The sequence below is a fragment of the Pestalotiopsis fici genome, assembly GCF_000516985.1.
Source record: "Pestalotiopsis fici W106-1 unplaced genomic scaffold PFICI_Scf_12, whole genome shotgun sequence".
Lineage (NCBI taxonomy): Eukaryota > Fungi > Ascomycota > Sordariomycetes > Amphisphaeriales > Sporocadaceae > Pestalotiopsis > Pestalotiopsis fici.
The window spans coordinates 159,767-175,905 of record NW_006917102.1 but is presented as its reverse complement, the minus strand read 5'-3'; the positions used below and the strand labels follow the sequence as shown (position 1 = coordinate 175,905).

General features: G+C 50.0%; 7 protein-coding genes across 7 annotated transcripts; 3 read left to right on the top strand and 4 right to left on the bottom strand.

The window, feature by feature from the left end:
• Window positions 1-90: 90 nt before the first annotated feature.
• On the bottom strand, window positions 91-1,359 carry PFICI_13806 (uncharacterized protein; the record flags this gene model as incomplete). The annotated part of the gene is made up of 1 exon (XM_007842387.1): window positions 91-1,359. One exon carries the CDS (start codon window positions 1,357-1,359, stop codon window positions 91-93), a length of 1,269 nt encoding a protein of 422 aa, XP_007840578.1.
• A 545-nt stretch (window positions 1,360-1,904) lies between these two features.
• PFICI_13805 (uncharacterized protein) lies at window positions 1,905-3,368 on the bottom strand (the record flags this gene model as incomplete). The annotated part of the gene is made up of 1 exon (XM_007842386.1): window positions 1,905-3,368. One exon carries the CDS (start codon window positions 3,366-3,368, stop codon window positions 1,905-1,907), a length of 1,464 nt encoding a protein of 487 aa, XP_007840577.1.
• Window positions 3,369-4,557: 1,189 nt separating this feature from the next.
• Window positions 4,558-5,856, bottom strand: PFICI_13804 (uncharacterized protein; the record flags this gene model as incomplete). The annotated part of the gene is made up of 1 exon (XM_007842385.1): window positions 4,558-5,856. The coding sequence occupies one exon, from the start codon at window positions 5,854-5,856 to the stop codon at window positions 4,558-4,560; it is 1,299 nt and encodes a 432-aa protein (XP_007840576.1).
• A 797-nt stretch (window positions 5,857-6,653) lies between these two features.
• PFICI_13803 (uncharacterized protein) lies at window positions 6,654-7,241 on the top strand (the record flags this gene model as incomplete). Its single annotated transcript, XM_007842384.1, has 3 exons — window positions 6,654-6,665; window positions 6,734-7,060; window positions 7,155-7,241. The coding sequence occupies 3 exons, from the start codon at window positions 6,654-6,656 to the stop codon at window positions 7,239-7,241; spliced, it is 426 nt and encodes a 141-aa protein (XP_007840575.1).
• Window positions 7,242-9,612: 2,371 nt separating this feature from the next.
• Window positions 9,613-12,424, top strand: PFICI_13802 (uncharacterized protein; the record flags this gene model as incomplete). The annotated part of the gene is made up of 4 exons (XM_007842383.1): window positions 9,613-10,291; window positions 10,345-10,901; window positions 10,979-11,454; window positions 11,533-12,424. 4 exons carry the CDS (start codon window positions 9,613-9,615, stop codon window positions 12,422-12,424), a joined length of 2,604 nt encoding a protein of 867 aa, XP_007840574.1.
• Window positions 12,425-13,064: 640 nt separating this feature from the next.
• PFICI_13801 (NADH-ubiquinone oxidoreductase subunit A) lies at window positions 13,065-13,544 on the bottom strand (the record flags this gene model as incomplete). The annotated part of the gene is made up of 3 exons (XM_007842382.1): window positions 13,065-13,162; window positions 13,244-13,350; window positions 13,459-13,544. 3 exons carry the CDS (start codon window positions 13,542-13,544, stop codon window positions 13,065-13,067), a joined length of 291 nt encoding a protein of 96 aa, XP_007840573.1.
• Window positions 13,545-13,993: 449 nt separating this feature from the next.
• PFICI_13800 (uncharacterized protein) lies at window positions 13,994-14,588 on the top strand (the record flags this gene model as incomplete). The annotated part of the gene is made up of 2 exons (XM_007842381.1): window positions 13,994-14,343; window positions 14,420-14,588. 2 exons carry the CDS (start codon window positions 13,994-13,996, stop codon window positions 14,586-14,588), a joined length of 519 nt encoding a protein of 172 aa, XP_007840572.1.
• Window positions 14,589-16,139: the final 1,551 nt, after the last annotated feature.

Genomic DNA, 16,139 nt, shown 5'->3' with positions numbered 1-16,139 from the left:
CATGACATATCGTGAATGTGTGATTACAGTTGCACCAAAGTATTGGCTATTACAGAACCCATCGTAATCTTGACTCGCTGCTTCGTTCTACTACTTTGCTGCGATCTCACTGGAATGAGACTCATTAGCGGCTGCCTCTGCTCCTCTATAGCTATAGATCGTCTTGGCAAAGGCCTCCTGGCCAATCGGGCCATATGACTTGTCGTCTTCGGACTGAATGTTGCCCAGCTCCCTCGAGCGCCGAGCTACATACTGGGCACGCTCCTTGCGAAGTTTGACAAATCTCTCTAGCACATCCGGCAGGGCATCTGCCGTCTCGATATCTCTGAGAATAAAACCCAAAGCCTCAGCGTCCTCGATCGTAATGTTGCATCCTTGACCTGCATGAGGGGTAACGGCATGGGCTGCGTCACCGATCAAGACCGCCTTGCCTCGAGACCATCTGTCGATTGGTGGTACATCTCTGATTCTCCACGCGTCAATGTTTTGGCCGATCTTGAAGAGGTTTACGAAGCTCTCTGGGAAATCTGCAGAAAACTCGTCCACGACTCGAGAGGTTGGTACGTTTCTGATGATACTGGATTTGGATATGTCAAACTGGTCCCTGAACTCCTTTTCAGTAGTATACCCAAGCACCTGCAGCTCTCGTGGGGAAACATGGTACATGAGCATGCGTCTCTTGGACTGGGGGCCATTTGGCGGATAACAAGTTGTAAGACCCGCCTGTTTGGTTGGCTCGGAGAGGAATGCCAGGTCTGGATCATTTCGAACAGCCTCGATGGACACCTTTGTCATGAAGAGCAGCAGATCGTGAGTCTGTGGCGCCGGGGCAGTGTTGAGGTCTGAATATATAGCTGTTCTCACTACAGAGCTGATGCCATCTGCGCCAACAATAAGGTCGCCTTCGATGACTGAGCCGTCTTCCAGTATGACCTTGCCATTATCGGCATCAACGCTGGCAACTCGGGCACCTTGGATGATATTTGCAGGTTGGCCAGGGAAATCGGCGCTTGTTGCAAATCTGACGAGCTCCGACTGGATCTTGACTCTCTTGGCAAGAATGGAAGGCGCTCCGCCGAACCGCGAGCGGGTATCAAAATGCATCGTCCTGATTTCCTCATTCTTATGGTTTCTGGCCCAGATGTGGGTCATAATCACTGTATCGAGGTTCTCAAAACTCACTCCGGCTTTCTGGAGAAGTCCAAACGCATTAGCGACCACTGATAGACCATAGTCGTCGTCACTCGCCGAACCCAGACGACCGCGCTCGAGGACCGTGACATTGTGGTTGGCGCGGAGGTATCCGGCAGCGGCCAAACCTCCAATACCGCCTCCTACTACAACGACCTTGAGCGGCATATTTGAGATGGTCAAAGAAGAATATCTGTGTGTCCACAGAGAATGCTGAGAAGCTTCGATATGATGTACTTGTTTAGTCCGTACACGACTTGCGGCTGCTCGCGGAAGAGGCTGACGTCAGGCGATCCACTTGCCATTGGTCACCAGCCTGCTGGTCTTGGCTCGGTCTTGGACTGCGAATACCAGCCAAATGCCCTGCCCCTAGTGTTTAACAAAGCAAACCCATTCTTGAAACCTTTTGAAAATTGTATCACCCAACTATGCTGCTGTGCTGCAATGTGAGATTTCCGTATCACCTACATAAATACACACAGAGATTAGATAGAGACACAGCCATGCAACGTCGAGACACATTGAACAATATGAACAATGGAAATGAGCGAATATTCAAGTCTACAAAATGAAATCAGTAGGGTATAAAAGTGTGCGCCAAAAGTCTATCTGCTGTCCTCGTCTAATCTTGTGTCTATCGTGTTATGTGGTCAACTAAGCCCTTGTCGTTGAACTCGTCCATTCTCGTGATTTGTGTGTTGCGTTTATGCAGGTCATGATTCTTCGTTTCCGACTTCGTTTTCGATCTGATCCTCTTCATTGACTGTCCAACGTTCTTCTCTTTCCTTGGCAGTCGAGAACTCCGTGGCCGTCCCACCACTTGTCTTTCTTAGCCCAACAACGACATCTTTCCATGGTGAGTCGTCCGTCGTGTCTTCGGGGCCATCGTCCTTCTCCTCATGCTCATCTGGTGACAATTCTGGAATGCTGCCATCTCCGGCTCCTCCATCCTCGCTTTCTTCGCCCTCGACAAGCAGCGAATCAGGATCCAGCATCACGCCAGTAGGGTGTCTGCGAATCGGTTGTGGGCTGAAAGACCGTACACCGCGACTCTGGTTAAAGTCGCTAAATATGCTGTCGGTATCGCCCCTGTCACCATCGCGATCTACGGCACCGGCAAGACTTTGATATCGGTCCGTATCCACTCGTAAGCTGTCAGCACGGTGATGAGGTCGATATCTGCTGGAATCACCAGGAGTCGTGTCGGCGAGAATGCTCTTGGGGGGCAATATACTAAACAGCCTGGCACCCTCCCCATTCGTGACTGCCACAACTGCTGGGTCCACGCCACCACCCAGACTCTCATCGTCGTTGGCAAACAGATCCTTGCCCTTTTCCAAAAGTTCGTCGAGGCCGCCTCCGCTCCAGCCCTTTCTCGCGAGGCTCTCAAATATGTCCACTTCGGCCCTGACCAAGCTGCAGCTCGCATCCAGAATCTTGACGCTAGTCTCCTGGCTTTCTCTAAGCAACGTTCGTGCATGCTCGCCGTGGACAGTGGTCAAGCCGTCCAGCCTATTTGTCAGCTCAACCAGGTGCTCCCTGAATTTGCCAACATCCCTCCTTCGCTGCTTATGCAGCTTAAGTCCCTCCTTTTCGAGCTTTCTGATCTCTTTGGATCGGGCGGCAATCTCGCTCTTATAAGATTCGTCCTCATCCTCAATGGCGCCGCGCCACTTGTCCAGCTCGTGGAGAAGCGGCACCTCAAAGTTTCGGTACACGGTTTCGCTCAAAATCTGTTGGTGGTTGGCGATGAGGTGGTGCACGCCACTGGTGCTCATGAGCAGATCTGCCGTGCACGAACCCTTATTCGTGTAGCTGTTGCTAAGACTGGAGTTGCCGGCCGGCCCCAAGGCATCTGCCCGCGACTCCTTGAGACGGGCGCATGCCTCGAGAGACGCGCCAAAGGCAGAAGCAGCCACCGATAGCGAGGCAAGTGCTTGCCTGTAGCTTTTGGCAGTAGCCAGAAGATCGCCATATGCGACATGGCTGGCTTCGAGGTCCGCCTTGGTCAAAATCGCATGCGGCGGACGAGGTGGGGGTGGCACTGGAAGTGTATAAGTCGAGAGGCGGTTTGTGGAGGCATAGGTGAAGGTGGGCGACCCGGGGATCGGCGGTAGCTGAGATGGAGTTGGTGACGTTGGTCGAATTTGATGGTAGCCTCCGGGAGTCGAGGTCATGTTGAGCGACGTTGCCGGTCGGGCAAGAAGCAAGAATGAGATAGGTGAGCACGTATTGTAATGCAACAAGAAAAGATCAAAGACCGCAGGCCTTGGGGATCTTTTGTCTCTTGTGAGTGGCCGGCTTTGTTTACTTTTGGCTCAATATCTACCGCATATGCTAGGTCAGATAGGTTAGGTTCGTCTGGTTGGTAGGTGTTTTTAGTGTTGTCCACCTTCTAGTGTAGCTTCAGCACACGGCAGGCATGCACACTCGGTCGAATCTTTTTTCCTTTTTCACTTTTTTCCTGGGATGGAAGTTTTGGACAGATGCAACACAACAAATAGGATGAATAAACACAAATGGCGCTCACTGAAACAACAAAGTATAAGCAAACGAGACAAGACAATCAGGTCGATGAATGATAGAGATGGAAGAGATGGGCAAAGAAGAGTCGGTCTGTTTTTGCAAGATTTCTTGCTCATCTGGTCCGGGTCCTTTGGCTGGCTGGCTTGTGACTGGAGCTTGGAGTCGGCCCACATGGGCGCCATCACCCACCCCGCCTAGAAACACTGTCAGGCCAACATGATTTATGATTTTATTATTCTGGCAGGCTGCAAGATAGCTTAGGTGCATGAATGACCTTTGAGCTAGGGGTCCCCCCTCCATCAGCGTGATCATCCTAGCGTAGTGTCTAAAAAAAAAAAAAAAATGTGTTGGCTGACAGCTCAGACAGAACAAAACGATAGGTCCAGATTCGCCATGAAAGCGTTTTGCAGGTTCATATATGGGGTTGATGCCGTCTTCTCAGCACCTTGCCTGTCGAGATACCATCAGTGGTAATTTGTGAAACATTGAAAAAACTTTCAACAGAAGAAACCATCTACTGTGTATGTAGTATCTGCAACGTTCATTGCCATCCTTTCTATGGATAATGTTACAACAGCTGTACTGGTTGGGCAGTCCTCTTTTTTAACGGCCCATTATGCACAATATTGGATCCCTATCATCAGACTTGTAGTACCCAGCTTTTTTTTTTTACTCCTCAAACTCCTCTCCACTGAGTGGTTTCAATCATTGCCTGACCGGGGAATGTACACATCCAACTCCCATATTTTCTTTCGTCATGTTCCAAACGTGAGATCATTTCTTGCTGCGTTGTTCCAGCCATGCCTCGTACGCATAGGTATTAGGTAGTAGTACATCAACTCAGTCGTCCTTGTCTGGGTGGTCAATCTCATGTCCAAATAATCCAAACCAGTAGTCCAGGGTGTACATGATGCGCCAGTAGAGACTAGCACGGTTTAGGTCGAACTCGCCATTCTCCAATCGTGGGACTTCATTGCCAATCATGCTGCCGCTGAACCATCCGATGAGTGGCACGCGGCTACCTATCCGTTGTATCAAGCCTTGTTGTGGCAGAAGAGCCTGCTCGGCGGTCAAGAGCTTAGCGCGACGCGCGGTCGGGATTCTTCGGCAGTAGTCGCCATTCTGAGGCTCTTCGGGCAAGTTGTCGGATCGCGACGGGTCACTGAAAGAAGCGTTGCCATTCAGAGCGGTGCCCGTCACGGTGGCCGAAGACGCCGTTCCAGTAGCCGTGGACATGGTGGCAGAATCGATAGTTTGAGTAGAAGTCCTGGACTCGGATGGTGATCCATTCGGTCCGACATCCGCACCACTGCTTCGTCCATTGGCACTCCCGTTTTGCCAGTTCTTGGAAAGAGAGGACTGCTTTCCCTTTTGTAGACGGCCGCGCAGCGAATGCCCACGCGACACTGGCTGCTCATCGTGTAGCATACCAACGTCTCCTACCAGATCCATCACGGCTGCATCTTCCATGGGCGGGAGTCCGCGGTAAAGCTCCGCATAGACTAGATGGCCCAAGATTTTCTGAGGCGACGCGTAAATGGCGGCGCTGGCAGCATCTGCCGACTCGAAGGTGACCTTGATCCAGTGCTCTCCGCCATCAACCTGGTTGACCTTGATCTTTTCCTGCGGTGTCAAAGGCTGTCGCCTTGTGAATGCAGGGTCTCGGAGCTCAGATTTGTATCGCCGCTGCTCGATGGGCGGCTCACGAGGGTAGTCCTCGCATATTCGACCAGCCAGCTGTTCGTAGTGGTTGATGGCGGCGTATTGCTGTATCGAAGACTTGTAGCCGCGCAATATGACTTCGGTGGGCTCGCGCACTATTCTTGGTGCCTGAGCGGAACTGTTGTCGTCGGCAGAGGTGGTCTGGGATAAGTAACTTGGCTTGCGTTGACTGCCGTTCGAGTTCGACGTCTGCTCCTGCTTGGACAGATACTCTGAGAAAATCCTGTCGGCAGATTGCATAGTGGCATCTTCGCGCTTAGGGGGAAGACTGCCAGTTCTTGATCGCGATCTTCGTGTTGATTTGCCAAAGGAGCCAGTCTCGGCCACCACCCTCCGCCGCGGCGCATCGCGTTGGCGGTCGCCCCTGTTGATGAAGCCTCGTAAGTCACTGAACGAATGACACCTGCGGGTAGCCATGGTTGCGGGGAAAGAAGGATGAAAAGTTTGCGTACTCTGGAAAAATCATGGCATAAGGTCTTTGAACTCCATCCTCGCCTGTGTACAACTCATCGTCGGGCACATTATGGAGGATGAGAGGCCGCATTCTGCCAAACCCGAGGCAGCAAGAAGGAAGGAATGGGAGTCGAGGACCTGAGGAATGTTGAATCGTTCTTTTGTTTCAAGGCGAGTGAGTGATTGGTTGTATCCAGTAACCTCGAGGTTCGTCGAGTCTCGCGTGCAGGACAAAGAAGGGAATGATTCTGTCTGAAGAAATTATTGACTAGATCGCACCCTGGAGTACAGTTTGCAGATCAAAAGTTATCAGCATTGAAAGACGGCCGCAACTTTCTTGAACTTTAGCCCTGCCCATAGCAACGAGTGGAGCCCAAGCTTCAGTGCATAAATTGGCTTGTGCAGCGTGCCTTGTGCTCAGCTTAATGTTAGGCGTGCACTAAAAACAGTACGTACCTCGTCCGTATTGTGACTGGAGATCAACAACCAGCACATGTGCGCGAGCCGACAGTGCACAGACCCAATTCCCCCAGCTCCAGGCCACGGGAAGCCCAAAGTTGAGTTGCGCCGCGCGCAGCGCATCAAAGATAGAGCTTGATTGCACTAAACCTAAAGAGGTCGCCGAACGACATCATAGGTACCTACATTACCTAGTAGAGACCTTGAGCTTCAAACGTCCGAGCTATCCCATTTCACCACAACCAATTCACCATCCTCAACATTAGCAATCCCGATCCTGAGAACTGATATTTGCAGTCACAATGTTCCGATTTGTATGTGTTCTTTAATACAGCTATCCCAAGCTTTCTTGAAATTCATTGGCTAATTTGAACCCATCTAGCACAAGCCAAAGGACATCATCACCGTCTTCCACAAGGCGAGCTCTCCGGCCTCGACGAGGGTGGTTACTCTGCTGAAGCAGGTCTCTGCCAATGCCACTGAGACCGCCACCGAGGACCAGGCAAGCGACCACACTGCTCAGAGCGACCCGAAGCGACCAGAATTTGACCTTGATATCACCGAGGCTGCCCCCACAAGCGACCAGTTGAGGTCCATTCTGGAATACGTTGGCGCCAGCAAGATCAGCTCGGTTATACCCGGCGCAAACAATGAGAAGGATGCTTTGAAGAAGTTCAAGGAGGGTGCTGAGAACTTCAAGAGACCAGTTGTACGTCCACCTCTTGCCCATAGGCTAATGTCCTTGCTGCCATGATGGTTTTGTTTTTGTTTGATCAAGGACACTAACACTGATGATTCAATAGATTGTGGACTGGAATAACGGCAGGGCAGTTGCCAGCGAGAGCGAATCCGAGATATTGAAGATGGTCAACCAGCTCAATAAGCAGTAAACTCCCAGGGCTCAGACTTCAAACATCCTGACTTGTATAAAATTCATGACGAACCTTTGATATTTGCCATGTGCACATAGTTATCCCTGCTCTTTTCCGTCATCAAGTCTAGACTAAACATACCCATGAATGACATGTTGAATGATATTAACCGTTGTATTATGCTTGCAAGGGATGAGCTAAATATTTTGTGCAATTGCCGTTTATTCTAAAGTCTAATCTTGTCAGTCTCGTCCACGTTGACAAGATTCCTGTAAGTAGGCGCAATATGATTGCTTGAATATCTATTCGAACGGCCACGGTAAGTTGTAGTCGGTGATTATTCGCTGCTGGCACGTTTGGAAGCTCAGAGGTATCGATCTTGTGCCAACACTCAGTAGAAGAGTTACTCTTTACTGTCCTTGTCCTAATAACTCGTGACCTACTTGGAAGGGAGAAACATAGACATGTGTGGGCGAAAAAGGGAATGTAGAGATCAAAACTCAAATTGAAGCATCATGATACAAAACAAAACAGGCTGAGAAAGGGAAAGAAGTAGGAGACAGGGAATATGAAAAGAAGAAGAAAAAGACAAAAAGAAGCAGATCATCTTGAATGAAGTACTCGGAATATCAATTGCAGAACCAGTTGCCCGGAACCCACGGACGGCAGTGTCCCTGCTTTTTCCTACCCAGTTTCCTCAACAGTGGTGCGCATCAAACCACTGAGCCATAATACCAAATTGAAGTGGTGATATGCCTTTCGTAGCTGGTTGGTGGCAACACAATTAACCACAGCTATGTGCTCTCTACCTGGCCACAAAGAAGAAAGACGACTCTCACAGTTACAAGGAGAATTTCCGATGGAGCAAACGCTGACAGCCCTTCTCCCAAAGTCATATAATCAACACTCATGATGTAACACTTTGAGTCAACTAATACTGGCATGACTATCCTCTCAAAGAGTCATATGATGACTTGACTCCGGTCTATAAATTGCTCAAGCTTGGTCAGACAGTGTGGACTGAATTCTTCTCCTTTTCCTTCACTCTGGCCAGTCCAATCTGATACGAGGTCTCATTTCTCATACCACTTGATTTCGAATTTAATGTTACTTATTTTAACATACCACTGACCAGACACCATTTGTCCTGCTCTCTGAGGTCAAGCTAGAAAATATCTGAATTCTCTCTCAGAAACAAATGAAACGTTTCGTTGTTGACTAGCATGCCATAGTCTGATGTGTGCTTTGCGGTTCGGCGGCCATCTTGTTAGTTATCAATAGTGGTAAACAAGAGCAGATGGTATAGAATGGAGAGAAAACCAGAAGGGTTGGTTGTTGCACCAGAGAAATTGTCTATTCATCTATACAAAATCTTTCAATGCCAGTCCAGTCTCATGGCTGCCTGATATTTTCCACGGTCTTCCTAATTTTTCATAAACAGTCTTGTTGGTGGCCCCAGCAACGAAACACGACCTGAATCTGCCGTTTGCAATTTTCCTCAGTCCTCACAACAGATAATGGTCTATCTGAAAACCTATCGCCAGTCCAAGAACCTTGAAGGCTTCCTTCCCCATCACTTTTCCTTGTCACAACCTGACCTCAATCACAGAAGCTGGTCCACTTGAGCGGCAGATACTTCACGTTTAGTAACTCACCAGCTCGTTCTTCTGCCTGAGCCATTCTTCTTCCAAGGTGTCACTTTTCAAAGATCTGACAACAAATCAATCCGACAATTCATTCCGGGGCCCAGACGTCTATGAATGATCCCTCCTCAATTCCATCTTCAAACAATCTTGGCAACGCGTTTGTCCTCTCACTTTCGACAAGCCACACACTTTTGTCTATTCTTGAATAATCATTCAAGACAAAGGTACAGTCGGTAGTCTGACGCACAATCTCCCACCATTCAATATTCGTCTCTCAGCCAGGTTTCCTTACAGCAGGGCTGTTTACTCTCTAGGAAACTCTTCCATCAAGGCAGAGAACAAGACTCGGCGGTTTGGCAACTACAGATTTCAATAACGCGTGGAAGACATTAAACATCCACGACCGTAAACGCGCATCCTCACATCTTCACGTTCTTGATCTTTTTCATTCAACCCTGCCGATTTGTTTCGTGCAAACTTTCTCGCACAAAGTCTTGTCGACTGTGAGATTCAATCCCACCTCTCTTCTGTGCACCACTACTTCCTGTGGTAATCGCCACACATTTTCAAGCACACGTCCTCTCTTGTCTTTTTTGATAAATTCATTATCGTCGCCGACGCATTGGCATTGCACATCTAGCAACACTCTCCCTTCTGTCCGTGGCACTCTTCAGTGTTATGGACGAGGGTTCGTTATTCCATCCCATCCCATCCCATTCCATCCATCTCGTCATCGTTCCACAATGTCTCCCGACATTGACACCAACCATCGAGGCATTGAGATGCCTATCACTCCTCCGACTTGGGGCTTTACGTCGTACCTCGACGGTGAGCCTCCCTTGGAGTTCTTCACCACTGCTCGCCCCCAAGAGCCTGCTTATTTCTCTACCGAGAACGGCCTCAAGTCTCGACGCTTCAACATTGACTTCTCCAAGCAGCGCATCATCTTCCCCTGGTCGGCTGCACAGATTCAGCAAGCTGTCACTCACATTATGGAGAAGTGTTGGGAGGCATGCAAGCGAATGGAAGAGCCGCAGAACTACAGTCTACTTTGGGTCTTTTTTGACCCCGTCGACTTGTGGCACATGGGTGTCCAGAACGCCTGGAACGTCTTGAATGCTGTTTACTGGAAGACTCAGCAGATCATGCCTGGATTGATTGCCAAGACAACTACTGTCCTGGAACTGTGGTGTGAAAAGATGATCAAAACCGACTTCTCTTTCCGACAGCGCATCTTCTACTGGAACAAGGAACGTGAGTCTGATCCGTTCTTTCTCCTCAAGCAGAGCCAATGCGAAGATCTGGATGGAATCGATTTTTGGTATTTGCCGCTCCTAAGTACAGTTCTCATGCGAGCTCACAGCAAGCTGAGATCTGGAGCTTGGCTCCCCCGTCAGACGGAGACACTGGCGATTCAAACCCGTAAGTGCTTTTTATGATTGCGCCACTGAGATTGATGAACTAACTCATAACAGTGAGAGTTACCCCGACACTTCGCGACGAGATCTACAATATCGAGCGGCAGGCGTTCAGAGGCATAGCCACCCACGCCCAAGTCAAGACGACCAGCCAAGGCATCTCCAACTATGGACAACCATTGTTTCAGGACAACTTTGAGCAACAAGTTCTGGCAGCCACTGAGAGGGACCAACCCCAGAAGGAATGCCAGGCTTTGCAAGCTCCAACTTGCAATGATCCCGACGATGTCAAGATTTACACTGGGGCCCCTGATTCGAGGAAAGCAGCGACTACTACCCGAAAACTTCATCCCTTCCGACCAACACCTCTTGGTGAAGTCTACTACGACATGCCTCTGTCGATTGGATCAATTAACCACAGTCTATTCTACAGTCCAAGAAAGACTGCCGCAGGCGAGCTTGACGGACCTGTTCCTGGTCAGCCTGATTCACCCAAGCAGCCCAATTCCATTGACCTCACCCCTAAGACACTCCCCAGCGTTGCCTCTCAGCAGGAACGTTTCAATCTGATTGCAGAAATGAAGAAGGAACTCACCAATGTCACAACAAACAAGGTAACTACCCAGCTTGGTCCGACACTGACCTTTGACTCTCATTCATAAAACTCATACGCTAACGATTCTTTGCACAGATGTCCCCTTCGATGGCTCAAGAGTGGCAACAAAGAGTTTCGAATGCTCATAGTGCCTCAAAAGTGTCCACACTCCGTTCGACTACGGCAGGATCCATGCCTCGACCTCTGGCCATTCACACAGGACCGAGCCTAAAGGACACCCATCTCTTGACAAACGATCCACACGCTGCCAGAGTGCGAACTGATTCGAATCAATACGGTCGCCACATCCGTCGAACCACTCCAAGCTCTACCACAACAAAGTGCGTCAATGAAGATATTCGACAAGTCAGAGGGGGAGTCTGGCACTTTCAATATCAGCCCTGCAGCTGTGATGACTGCCATGAAAAGAACTGCACGGTATTTGTTGGGCCTTGTGGTCACAGAAATCTCGGAGCACCCGAAAACCGTGAGAAGCTTCACATGCTATTCACCAAGTTTGGAACCGTGCTTTCCACTAGGCCAAAGTGCTATGGCAAAGCAGTACACATTCGGTACGTTCATCTATACCCTGCCCAAGACCTTGCATAAGCGCAATGGTACATTCAATTTACTAATGTACTTCTACTCAGTTTCCGCAGTGTTCATTCAATGTTGGCAGCCATGTCCATGAATGGAAAGATTGTGAGGGAAATCTGTGATGAACCCCTTCATGTGCAGTATGCTGTTGGCTCTCACTTCTTCATTCCACGGCCAGGACTCGCCAAGCCTTGTGACTTGCAACGAGCAAGACTAGTAAGTGGCAATAATCGGCAGATGGTTCATAGAAGTCATGCCGCCATGCTGAGGGAAACTGCATACAACTCACCTCGCAACGCGACTCTGCCGTCATCAACTCTGATCCCACCGGCAAACTTGGCCTACTTCAATCCCAGAGCAAGAGAATTCGTCTCTAGACACCCGAGCATCGAGCTTGTTCCACGTCGCATGCGACAGCATGTCGGCGATCTCCCATCTTCTAGTCACCCATCTCCATGGACTTTCCGCCAGCCGTCTGTTGCAGGGCCCTCACACTACTCCATATCTCGTCGACCACGTCAAGTTCTTGGCGCCAAGGACAACTACGCCGTGTCCGAGAACAATGAGATATCCCCGTCCCTTCTGGCCAGAATTGAGAGGCTGCCACGTCAGTATCTTCGCCCTTTCGCACATCGAGCTCAAGTAGCCAAACCAGAGCCTCTCCCGCCGTTCACCTTTCCGAATCGCAGAGCATCCAAAGTGCTGGACACTGCACAGTCGCCGACGCCTCAAGAGGCCGAGGCTGTCGCCGAGGGCACGGCGACAGTAATTCGTCGCCCTGACCAAGCACGGCCGAATATACTGCAAATGCCCTGGATGTCGACAGACTCATCCAGCGACTCAGACGCCGGCTATTCCGCCGATACGGAAGATGCCCACGCGACGACGGCTGGGCACCGTCGTCGCGCCGGAAAGGGTGGCGACCTGCACGGAGCCGTTCCATAGCAAGGAGAACGCCGTGCAGGCTCGCCTGCGCCTGGTCCGGTTCCTGGGAAGGCCAGGCCAAGGGAGGGCACCATGCCCACCCTCAGCCTTGAGGAGGTCTTCGGGCCCAGCCCGGCCCGGGTTGACGCCCCGGTGCCTGCCGTTCCGGCTTGGGGGCCCAATATCCCCAAGGCCGTTCGGGAGCCGCCCGCTGCCGATGATCGGCTGTAGTTTCTTTATTTAACCCGTTTTTCTCTCGCTTTTTCCTTCTCTCTCTCTCTCACACACACACACACTCGAGAGAGAGAGAGAGAGAAGGGCGAGAAAAGTTTTGCTTGAGATTTGTCTAGATAATAATAATTTTTGATTCCCAAGACAAAAAGTCCCATTTCGGATGGAAGGAAAAGTGCAAAGTAAAGGGAAATCGCCAAAGGAAAGATTACCTTGAAACTTTGATCCGTGAATAATTGTAAACAATTCGATCCAGCAAGAGGCCATAGCCATTGCGTATAATGCAAGCAATTGTATTCACAGAATGTCTCGTAGTCGTATCATTTCGCCGCCCTCGGGCCGTCCGACCATGTTGTACATGCCTGATCTCGGCTCTATTCTTGATTTCTTTTTGGCTTCAAGTCTCTTCTCCTGCCCAATCCTCATGTCCTCATGCCGTGGTATCGTTCTTGACCAGGGTTGTTACTGCCTCCTCGATCTGCTTGTCCGTCAGGCCTTCTAATGACTGGCTCTTCTCCTTTCCAAGTCCTGTGTCGTTGGTTGTCAGCTATATATGGTCCTCCAAGTAATGCGCTCGCCGCTGAGAAAGTATAAGCTGTTTGTACGCACCATATCTCGCGTACACCTTGGGTAGCGTGCCGGCCGCTTCGCGCAGCAGGATGGGTGTGGTTGGGTTGTTCTTCTTCATGGTAGGGTAGGCACGGGTAAGGAAGGACCTAGAGATACAGGAATCAGTAAATGCGTAGCCAATTGGCATATGAAAGGTGCTTAAAGGTCCCTGGCCGATGATCGAGACACTCCCAAATCCAAGACGGCCCACTCACCTTGTGGCAGCGCTGCCCTCGCCAGTCTGGCAGAAGAGGAAGCGCACCTCCTTCAGGGACTGTGTGAAAGCGTATTTGGCAGACATTTTGGCGAATTGATACGTCAATGGGGCCGGACGGTCTTCTGGTCGGTCGGTCGCGGGCAAAAGAGAGACGGGATCGTGAACTTGAGCTTGCGGATAGCTTCGCTAATTGCAGGAAGTCGATTGGACGGTCGTTGTCATGGGATTGCATTAATCAGAGGAATTGTGCACAAGGTTTTTCCGATCTTACATAAACGTCGTCACTGCGCTTTTTATGCAAATTGATAGTGGGGGCCGGGTCCCTCAGCCAAATTTCTAGTCGCCGATTATGTCCGGCCGCCCTCCAACCCAATTGAAATTCAGCCATATCGGAGCTGCGCTATCTATTCTTGAACTCAGCTCTCAGTTGCAGTAATCGCTCCTCCGTCGCCGGCCATCCCCCATTGCCAGGAACTCTCCCCTCTTCTTCCTCTGACGAAGCGCATCCGATCCCAAGACAGAAGAAAACGATAATGCCTGCTACCACGAGCCTGTTCCGCGCTGCCCGGCCGGCTTTTCGCCAGTCCGCCTTTGGCGCACACCGCGCTGCCTTCCAGTCTCAGCGCGCAAACGCCGGTCGCAGATGGCAGAGCACCACTGCCGAGTCCCAGCAGTCGTGGTTCTCGCGCATGTGGAACAGCCCCATTGGCTTCAAGACCGTCCACTTCTGGGCACCCGTCATGAAGTGGGCGCTCGTCCTCGCCGGTGTCTCTGACTTTGCCCGTCCCGCCGAGAAGCTGTCTCTCACCCAGAACGGTGCCCTCACTGCTACTGGTCTGATCTGGACGAGATGGTGCTTCGTTATTACCCCCAAGAACTACCTGTAAGTCGAATTTCGGAGGACAGAGGGCGTTATGGCCCCCTTTGCGAGAAACATAAACTGACGAGAAACTGTCAAGGCTTGCCGCCGTCAACTTCTTCCTGGGAATGGTCGGCATTGTCCAGTGCTCCCGTATCTTCATGTACCACCAGTCGCAGAAGGATGCCCCTCTGCCCGCCGCCGCCGAGCTGAAGGAGGAGGCCAAGGAGAAGGTCGAGGCTGTCAAGGACGCCGTTAAGGGCCAATAAATCTTGGATATGGAGAGGTTCTCAAAATTTCAAGAAGCGACAAGTCGGATGATGATAGATACGAGCAGGTCGAACAATAGGTAATCGTATGCTCGGAATAATCAGGTCCAGAAGATACGGGGTTTGGATTTACCAGCGCATAGAAGGGACGCAAAGGGGGCACATTTGTCAAAAGCACACTGCCCCAAAAAGATGTGTACATTATCGACCGCCTAAGGCTATTTTATTTGTTTGCCAAGTCCATCGCCAATCTGGTACCTTTGTTGCTCGTAATTTTCTTCAAGTAAACGTAGAAACACAGCTGTTTCGACCCGAAGCACTTTTGTCTCTATCTCTGGCTCTATATGCTCTCGAGCGATAAACTGTTGTACAACTCGAATTACGTGAGCAATATGCTGTGCAATATAAAAAGCAAGAAGAACCTCAAGGCCACGGTAGAGTTGCTAAGCTCGTGGCATACTGTGTCTCATTAGAATCGAAGGGGAAGAATCATTGCGCACAATGATTTCTTCATTATGGTCGAGATACCAAGACGAATAACAACGTAATGACTGATTGGCATTAAAGAGGCAAGCAGCAATCGTGCAAAATTAGTGCATTCTCCAGCTCGACGAACATTGAGCCGTCAATGTTTGTCTATCTCGAGGTTCTAAGTACTAGAATGAATTGCAAGTTGACTGCACGGAATCGGGTTCGGGATTTGTGTCATGGTCGGGTTTGCGTCAACTCTTAACAGGGTCTACAGTGGCCCAGCTATATAAGGTTTGACGTTCGGCATGTAGGAAAACCCCGAGAGCATGCGCAGGCATACGAATCCATCTTTCAAAACCCAAGTACAATTGTTAATATCGATGTGCTATTATATGTTCTCCTTCTTGGCATACCTTGCTGTGTGTGACCATACATTTTGCCCGCTGGCTGAGGGTTGGCAGAGCTGAACAGGACATCGTTGACATCCGGACTCAGAATAGACAAAATAGTTATCCAGGAAAGTCTATTCACAGAATTGGTAGTACTGTGGCACTTTTCACTTTTCTCAACACTCAACTCTTCGGTACCCAGTTTCCCCCGAGATATAAACTCAGAATGTGGATTGTGAGTTCGGATAGGTACAGAGGGTCCGGCTCCGCGTTATTACAACAATGTGAGATGCCTTATGGGATCGGGCTAGAACATGGTCCCGCAGACTTGAGCACGGCTAATGGAGAACAATATATTCATTCATCCTTGTTGGGAGCAAGTTCTGGACCAAGAAACAGAGTGCGAGCTAGATGCCTAGGCCGTATCATCTATACCCACCTGTCCGACCCCGACCCCGATTTACGCTAGGGAAAGCAGTCCGAGTCCGATCTATTACCAAAGTATTCTGTATAGGTTCGAATCCGCATTGAACATTGTATATGTGCGTAATGCTCAAATGCGCCTGGGAAATATATAAATGGAAGTCTTCTTTGTTTTCGAATGAATCACTTTGTATTGAATCACGACCACCGATCAAGCAAATTTATATCTCTTCTGTTCTAGAATTTACACTAATTATACTTTCATCAC